The 9,321-nt window shown below is 40.5% G+C and overlaps 2 protein-coding genes across 2 annotated transcripts in view; one reads left to right on the top strand and one right to left on the bottom strand.

Moving 5' to 3' along the window:
• LOC107299294 (major prion protein homolog) overlaps positions 1-1,506 on the top strand; it is a 2,380-nt gene extending 874 nt beyond the window's left edge. Inside the window, exon 2 of the mRNA XM_015828654.1 lies at positions 5-1,506. Coding sequence (XP_015684140.1) covers positions 5-1,140 — 1,136 coding nt within the window. The 3' untranslated portion in view covers positions 1,141-1,506. The remainder of the gene's footprint in view (positions 1-4) is intronic.
• A 5,746-nt stretch (positions 1,507-7,252) lies between these two features.
• Positions 7,253-8,388, bottom strand: LOC107299295 (major prion protein-like). The gene has a single exon (XM_015828655.1). It carries the CDS (start codon positions 8,380-8,382, stop codon positions 7,672-7,674), a length of 711 nt encoding a protein of 236 aa, XP_015684141.1. The 5' UTR covers positions 8,383-8,388; the 3' UTR covers positions 7,253-7,671.
• Between the last annotated feature and the right edge of the window lie 933 nt (positions 8,389-9,321).

Raw genomic sequence — 9,321 nt, 5'->3', positions numbered from 1 at the left:
CCAGCACATCCTCCCCCATATCCGGTCAACCCCCAAAATCCAAGACATCCTCCCCCATATCCGATCAACCCTCAAAATCCTGGGCATTTCCCACACCAACCATATAACCCCCAAAATCCTCACTATAATCCTCACTATAATCCCAAGATCTGGAAGCCCAAGCAGCCCAAGACTAAGATGAAGCATGTGGCCGGAGCGGCAATTGCAGGTGCAGCAGCAGGAGCTCTTGGAGGCTACTTCCTGGGACGTGCCATGTCTAATCTGCATTTTGGCTTTAACAACCCGAACGAGGAGCGTTGGTGGTACGAAAATCGCCATCGTTATTCGGATCGCGTGTACTATCCCCAGTACGTCGAGCCTGTTCCACAAGATATCTTTGTGAGAGACTGTGTGAACATCACAGTGAAAGAATACGTCGAGCCCACTGGGAATAAAACAGAGGATGAGATGGAAGCCACGGTGGTGAGGCACGTGGTCAGGGAAATGTGCATCGAGCAGTATCGTACTTTCTCCAGCTCCCCAGGAGCTGGAGGCAGCTCCAGACCTCAGGGTGGCAACCCAGCGGACTCGAAGCCAAAGGGTGATGAAGTGAAATATATAGTGGGGGAACCTGTTGTGGAAGATCCTGAGAGCTACATCTTAGGCAGCCCCATAGCCAAGATGCATTTTCGTTTTAATGACAGTGAGGAGGAACGATGGTGGAGTGAAAACCGCCAGCGTTTTGCCACCCATGTTTACCACCCAAACTCTAGCCAGCCAGTTTCAAGGGAGGCTTTCTTGAGTGAGTGTGTAAACGTCACCGTAGGAGAGTACGTGAAGCCCACTGGAAACCAAACCGAGGATGAATTGGAAGCCAGAGTGGTCACACAGCTGGCCAACGAAAAATGCATGGAGATGTATCCCCGCTTCACTGATCTCACAACGGGAGGCAGCTACTATAATCATAAACCAGAGACTACACTGGAGATCAAACGTGAGTTCAAACCTCAAGAAGGAGCAGCTCCCGGAGGAGCCAGTGGACACACTCTCCGTAACAATGCTGTGTCTGATTTGCATTTCTCCTTTGAAAATGTTTTGCTCCTTGTTCATCCTTTTGCAGTTTCAGTCCTTTCCTTAATCACGCCTTTCCTGATCTTCTAAGGGCTACGCTTCCTAAGTCTCTACCATGGTTGCTGTTCACTTATCAGAGGTCTGGAAGATCTCTCTCTCCCCAGCAAGAATTTAGTTGTGGTTTTATGCTTTTCTGGAGACTGCATCAGTTCAGTACAATGGGGTAAAAAAGAGATGCAATACATGTGATATCTATGAATGAATTCCAATTGCCATCAATCAATCAAAAGTGATTCCTTTTTTTTGTATTGAATGTCAAGTCTAATTTAAGGTGGAGACAGTGGATAATTCCCTCCATTCCTGTTGCCTAGATCCCTCAGTAGGATCTGCTCAGTTTTTTCAGGAAATATTTTAGCAGTTCAAATGATAGTAGAAGTTGCTTTTGAGATGGATGGATGGACGGAAGGAAGGAAGGAAGGAAGGAAGGAAGGAAAGAAGGAAGGAAGGAAGGAAGGAAGGAGACTTCTGAGGTTATTTAAATGAATACATCAAGATTTGAATTGAGGATTCTATTCAGACACACCTCAAGTCCAACCTCGGAACCAAATTGACTTTCTGAACAATTGGGATCGAGCAACTGAATAGGTTTGGATGTGGGCTTTTTTTGACTATCTCCAAAATAGCTCTCCTCTAATGGGAGCTGATAATTCCAACACGTATCTGATTAATCAACCATCTTTGCTGAGTGGTGAAAGCTGTCACACACCTCAAAAGAGAGGCAGGCAACATTTGGTGGCAAACATGATTTACAACGTCGGGTCTGACACCTGCAAACTTGCTGCTGAAGAAAACCATGCCATCTGGATAGGCTGCAAATGTTGAGCTGAACACTTTTTTGAAAACTTTCTTTTAAAATTATGATATACTTTTATTAGAGCATTTCCCACAGGTTCCTATCTCACTATGGTGGAAAGCTGAACCGTCACTTTTCAGCAATTGTGGAGGGGATGGGGAGGGGGGTTCAAGGGTTGCAGAAAGAAGACTTGGAAGTCACTTGTGGCCCCCTGCTTGATAAACTGTTTTTGTGCCTTCTTTGTTTAAACTGTTATCCCTACCCTTAAATATGACTGGGAAGTTTCGTCCACTCATTAGTAATTTGTAGGCTGAGAATACTGTTTGGAAGCCACATGGTGCCATGTTGTTTTCCATTCTTTGTTTTCCTTGACCTCTTAAAGGTTATTGAATGCCTGGGTGGGTCTAAAATCTATTTGTCTATGAAGATTCTCACTCTTCCAGGTCATGGTTGTCCACAAGATGCTTTTTTCCCCCCAGAAGGCAACTGGACTGTCTTGTTTTCTTCTTTGAAAACATTTCACTTCTCATCCAAGAAGCTTTTTTTCAGTTCTCATACAAGAAGGTCCTTGGATGAGAAGCAAAATGTTTTCAAAGAAAAAAACAACAAGGAAGTTTAGTTGCCTTTTGAAAAAAAAAAAAGCACCTTTGGAGTTAAACTCTAATTCTATCTTTAGTATTGTTTTTTTGCCATGCTGTGATAGTTGTCACAAATCAGAAGTGGAAAGAGACTTGGCTTGGATTGAAATTATGCCAGAATTGAGTTAGTTATAATGGGGCATCAATCCAACAAATGCATAAATATGTAAATAAATAAATTTGGGTTCTTAAGCTGACATCAGGACTATGTGCTTCTTCCCTTGAAACAAAGGATGTGGTTGGATTTATTCCATTTTCCTTCCAGCCCTGTGATTCTCAAAAGGAGTCTTTCTGAGAAAACAAATGCTGTATAATTAGCTTGGCTTAAATTCTGAAGATGGATTCCCATCATGAAAAACAGTCTTCTTTAAATATGATACAAAGAATTTTTTTTATCAACCCTTGATAAGCAATGTGTTGATAAACACTGCTTGCACCTTCTTGCTTGACTTCTATCAGTGGGTGTGGTTAAGCTAGTAAGACTAATGTGGAAGCACAAAGCTTCTGTTATCTCTGAATTTGGATCTTGCCTTAATTCATCTGAAAAAGGTCAGAAACATAAATTTCAAGCTAGCTTTAGCATCTGTTTTGTTAAAGAACTAAGAAATCCTGAAGGCTAGTTGGGGTATAACACAGTGTTTGTGTTTCAGTATAATTTTCCTTCTTTGTGTGATGGAAGGAGCTGTGCAAGAACACCTGGGAAGTCTATTTGAGCATCAGTGTTGTGAACAAAAAGCTAGAATTTTAAACTATTTTGGTTATTCATTACACTCTAACATGCTCTGTATGATACATAGTGCTCAGATTTTATTTCCATGTTGTAGAATGTTGATTGCCTAATGTTCCAACACAAAATGTATTTGAAGATTACTTGTTAAGTGCTTTGACTTGCTAATCTCCATTTACTCTTCTAACCCTTTCTGCTAAACTGCCAAATAAAACTGTGACCTATATAACACCAAAATAGATCTGTTGGCCTTGTATTTGGTCCTTGTTTGTAAAGCCACTGTCAACGCTGCTAACATCGGATGTTTTGCATTGACAACAGATGGAAATGTAGCCATCTTTTTACCTTTTGCTTTTAGATGCTGGGGGAGGAGTATGAATGCGAGTCTAGCTAGACATAACAACACTAAACGTAGCATGAGAATCAAGGTTATTGAGCCCTGAGCTGATAAAAAATTGGCGGGCTGGAGAACTGGAGAGGAAGCCCGTGCTTCAAGCTAATTGGGGAATGTGATTTATGACTGTTAATTGGAGGAGGGAATTGTGCTTTGATACTATGTGCCCAGGGGAGGGGAATTCAGTTTTTGGCTTCGATTATGTAGTGCTGATATTATGCTACTTGAATAAAAGATTCTTTAAGGTAAAACAATGACTCGAAGTTCTTTTGAAGAGTTTCATCTGTCGGAACCATGACAGCCACTGCAATAGTAAGAAGGGAGTTGGGTTAACTGATCTAAAAAAATCCCCTCAAACCCTTACATTCTCTGACTATGTAAGTATGATTAAGTAAGTTGCATAGACTGAACTGTTTTTTCACACCGTGCTAAAGTAACATGCATTGATTTAATTTTGGATTACTGTGACTAGCATCCCACCTGCAAGCTTCATAGTATCTTAAAATTGTAGGAATGCTTGGTCTTCTGTGTTTTGTGTGTGTGTGTGTGTGTGAGAGAGAGAGAGAGAAAGAGAGAGAGAGAGAGAGAGAGGGAGGGAGGGAGGGAGCTTGTATTACAGTCATATTACATTCAGTCTGGTTTGGAAGCATCACTGCTTCAGACAGGAAGGCGGTGCAGAGAGTGGTGAGGATGGCCGAAAAGATCATTGGCTGTTCCCTCCCTCCCATCCAGGACATAGCACAGAAGCATTGCTTGAGTAGGGTTCGTAAGATGATCTGGGACACTACACATCCTCTTCACGACCTGTTTTCCTTGTTACCTTCTGGGAGGAGGCTCCATGGTATCCGTAACAGAACATCCAGATTCAGCCAGAGTTTCATTCCATACAGCATTAACCTTGTGAACTCTCAAGCTTCCTCCTTCCGTTATATATTCAAGATGGACAGTATTTAATATTTATTTGCTATGTACTGTATATGTAGGGGTGTGGGTTTATATATATGTTGTACATAGTATGTTTAGGGGTGTGTCATGTATGTGTTCCACTTTGAGAGCAGGCAACTAAATTTCATTTTTGATGTGTGCCGTTGTGCCCACAGTAAAAAAATGACAATAAAGGTTATCTTATCTTATTTTCCCATACATTTCTGATATATACATATAGACATCTTTATTAGCAAAAGTTGATAGGACTTGATCCAGGGGCTTGACAGTGAAATGGGCAATGTATACATTTAACAAATAAATAAGTAAATAAGTGAGTAAGTAAAACAGACATAAATCATGTTCATTCTTTTTAAAGTGTATTCTGGCTTAGTGTGGTGTCCAGACTAAGTGCATGCACAGTAAAAAGGCACATTATCCAAGACTGATCTAAATTATTTGAGAAAGAAACACCCACCAAGCAATTTACCTCAGAAACAAAAGTACTGTATACATATTGGTTAAATTTTATAATTATCGTACACCCTATTGAAATAATTATCTATCCCTTTAAATGGCAGTTTAAAAATCTATTTCTATTATTTGCTTTCTTTTCCTAAAATCAAAGTCTGGCTTCCCAGATGATTCATTCCACTTAATAATAAAGCTGGATTTTATTCTGTGACATCTGATATTTGGGGAAAGGTTCTTTTTATATATGTGCACAAACAACATACTTGTATAGTTCGGAACAATTTGACATAGTCCAAATGTTTAATTTTTTTCGTATTTTATTTTTAACTTTATATCAAACATTTAATTTTAAAAAAGCATTTGCAAATAAAAATGAAGCCCATGCAAAGCTACAGAGTTACAAAATATCCTGATGACAACAGATATGTCACTTCAAAATCCAACATTCCCAACCCTCCCCACAATTCAGGGTTTTTTTTGCTGTTATATTAAAACAACAGTATTTAAATTTGGCCTTTACAACAACCTGGCAAAATATTCATATATACCAGATAAACTCAGTAGGTAAAGAACATATCCCATTATATTTTTTACCACACTTAACAATTTTATATCTGGTACAAGCACAGTGTCAATCAGCAAGTCTTTTTTTTTAAGTACCTTTTATAAATACCATAGGCTGATAGTATTAGGACAGACAAAATTATTATAAACCAAAGTGCAATTTTCAATTAGGTCTTAAAATTCAATAATTATGGCATCTTCAAACTAGCTAAATTCCAGTGGCTGTTGTGTTTCTAGACGTAATATTCTAAAGCTTGCTGTGTACAGTGGAGAAATAACAAACATACAAACTTTGCTAACAAACATTTGGACAAAAAAAACCCCAATCCTGTGACTCTGGTGGAGGCCATGTCAGCATTTGCATTCCAACCCTTAAGTAAATACATAAAACAGTAAGAAAGCAAAAGCAAGCTGTGGAAAGAGCAAAGTGTTTGTAGCAATCATGTTTCAAGCATAATGCTAATGTAGTTAAAGTGATGCCAGATGTCAAACATGGTTCTGTAAAATCAGTTCAGAAGCCCAACAATAGGCTCTTGTTCTCAAAGTTCATTAGAAGACCATCCATGAACTTATTCTGGCCTTTAGCTGAAGATATAGGGGATCACTCTCTCTTGCTTAATAGACTGGGGTGGTACAAGGTCTCCTGCCTCAAGCGGGGGGCTGGACAAAGTGTCCCTTCCAGCCCTATGATGCATGTTTTATGTTCTAACTAGCAATATTAGGGCCTGCTGAGACATCAGCACTGATGACATGACTAATTTCCCCACATCCAAAAGTGTTCCGTGAATTAGCAGCACTTTTGGGTTCTCCAGTTGTTCCAGAGACAATTCTAAATTCCAGTTTCTTTCTGAATATTTCTCTGACTTTCCAAAGAAGCCAATGGAAGTGACTTTGGTCCTAGAAGTCAAAGTCATTCCCAAAGTTTTGCAGAGTTAAAACCTTCAAATTCCTAGTGATTTTGTGGTCCAAGGAACTATTGGATGCTACCTTACTCTTGACGTTTAACTGAATCATTAATATTAACTTTCTGATCAGCTTGTCCCATTTGGTTCAGAACAATTATCACTTACGAGAAGTTGAAGTCCTCTCTGGCAGATGAATATATCTTTCATATTCTCAGTCTACTTATAAAGGATATTTTTTGTCATACCCTCGGACTCTTGAAATACCACTGTGGCAGTGAAAAGTTTTCAATACCTTTAGATTACTGGAAATCATTTCAGAAATTATTTCTTAACAGAAATGATATTTCAATCTGCTCATTCACATTCCAAAAACTGAGATATAATTTTTATTTTTTTCTGCTCTTAATAAAGTATTTCCACCATGGTATTTTTGTTTCAAGGCTACTTGGCCTCAGCAAGATCAATCACATGCTGTGTATCGACAACAATTGTGCTTCATAGGCCATAAGTTTATTCTTACATGTGAAATAGCCTTCAAAATGTCCATGTGTGAATCAGTCATGGTGGACGGGCCACTCAAGAGCTCCAAGGCTATTGTACAGATCAACTCTGGTTGCCAAAGCCCTTTAAAACAATGCAAATCTTTCCTTGTGAAGATATAGTTGGTCTTTTAGGGTGCCAGACGTTGTGATAATACAAAATAATTGCTGCATTACATATAAAAATAAAAAAGTTTTCTAGCAAGGTGCAATGGAGTGGCAGCTGGCCAAAAATTACTTGCCCGTTCTTATGTATGCTACTATATTGTGTGCAAGCGCAGGCTGAATGGTCAATATTTGAGAATGGAGTGAGATTTCTAGCAGGGTGGGTTTTGTTATAAAGTGATCTTATGTCCCTCCTTTCCCCACCCAAAAATGTTTTGCAGCTAAAGACAGAATCACAGGTGGTTATGAAGGGACCATGGTGTGCTCAGAAGAAGCCAGTATGTTCAAAAATACGTAGGAGATAGAACAATTCTTATACACACCCATTAAAAATTGCACATACAGGAATGTATTCTCCCAGCAGGTGTATACTTTTTTTTATAGAGGTCCCTTCTCCACACTGCTAGCTCAACAAGAGAGAACCTTCAGGAAAACAACTCAGTGTATCAGGAAACATAAGATCAGGGTGACCATTACAAGCACGGAAGGATTGGCAAGCAGCGAAGCGACCCCTGACATCAACCTGTACTGCTCCGTGCACATCTGGTGTACCACCTGGGTCACCACCTTTCTCTCCACCTCATCTGCTGTCTTGTTCCCACTGGGCTCCGTGTACTCAGTCACGGTGACATTCGTGCAGTCTCTCACGAAGATGTCCCTTGAAACTGGTTGGTCGTACTTTGGGTAGTAAACTTGATCGGAGTAGCGGTCACGGTTTTGATACCACCACTGCTGCTCAGAAGGATTGCTAAACATAAACGGCACGTTGGACATGGCACGGCCTAAGAGGTAACCGCCCAGTGCACCTGCCGCAACTCCGGCCACAGCTGCTCCTGCCATGTGCTTCATCTTGGGCTTGGGTGGTTTGGGCTTCCAGGGCTTGCCATATTGGCTGCCTCCATAGCCACCTCCGTAACCACCTCCATAGCCTCCTCCGTAGCCTCCTCCATGCCCAGGATAAGGTTGAGGGTAACCGCCTTGTGGATAGTTAGGTCTGTTTGGAGGATGTTGCTGGGGGTAACCAGGTGGGCGCTGGCCCCCGGTATTCCAGCCACCCCCAGGTTTAGGCTTCTTCTTGGAAAGAGAGGGTTCCATTTGGAGCAGGAGCAGAAGAAGTAAAATCCAACTGGTCCCAAGTGATTTCCTCATTGTTGCTTATTCTACATATCAAACAAAACAAGAATTGCTAGTTAAATGAAGAACAGTTTGGAGTTTAGGTCCTCTGAAATTAAGGAGACCTTTCCATACCTTCCATTTGAGCCCACACCAGATGTTGAGTTGCCGAAGGATGGGGAATCAAGTTATTAGACTCTGCATTTATCTGTAGAGCTTGCATATCACAAGTAAATCTTTGGGCTCCACTGATTATTCAAACATAAGACCGTACAAATCTTCAGATCAGTGTAGATCAATGTGGAAGTCCCACAGAATATTACTCAACTCTGCATGTTTATCTTATTAGCCGTATATATAGTATGCTTGGAAAGCATAGCGGGGAAAAAAAAAACATTAGACCATGACATGAAGTTGAAATAACAAGTTTTTGCTGAGCTCCTAAACCTTGAACATGAAGACACAACAAAGAGATGCTTTGATATGCATTGTTTTTACTTTGTTAGGGAGCACACGAGAAAAGGATGCGCAAGCAATTCTTTTGCCCTTGAGCTATCTGGTCTCCTAGGAAACCAACCTTTCTCACAGGCCAAGAACGAGGCCCAGAAACTCTTCCATAACAATGCCATTAAGCCTTACTATTTTCAAGCAAAACAACTACTGCGCCCTACCCCATGCTTTTGATGATCCAATGGAATCAAGAGCTGTTACGGAGGCCTTTTCAATAGAGCTGTTCTGAACTGACAGCCCATCTGGTAAAATCTGCAGGGTCGGCTGAATCTCTTTGATGGATGCATTTGACCTAGTTTTTTTTTTTAAAATGCACACCATTTGTGATTGCAGAACAATAATTTCAGCCCGGAAGTTGACTTTACCAAGGATTGGGGAAGGTTCTCTAGGAATCTTAACAAAAGGACAGGGACTAAATTTGCCAACGAGAATTTCTATGCATCTGTAGCATGATAGAAACAAAAG

This window comes from Protobothrops mucrosquamatus, unplaced genomic scaffold, assembly GCF_001527695.2.
Source record: "Protobothrops mucrosquamatus isolate PMUCROS unplaced genomic scaffold, P.Mucros_1.0 scaffold4773, whole genome shotgun sequence".
NCBI lineage: Eukaryota > Metazoa > Chordata > Lepidosauria > Squamata > Viperidae > Protobothrops > Protobothrops mucrosquamatus.
Note: the sequence above shows the minus strand (reverse complement) of the source record. Positions and strands in the feature narration are given on the sequence as shown.

What these genes read in the sequence shown, in the direction of transcription:
- LOC107299295 (XM_015828655.1), bottom strand. Translation starts at nt 8,382, where the DNA reads ATGAGGAAATCACTTGGGACCAGTTGGATTTTACTTCTTCTGCTCCTG.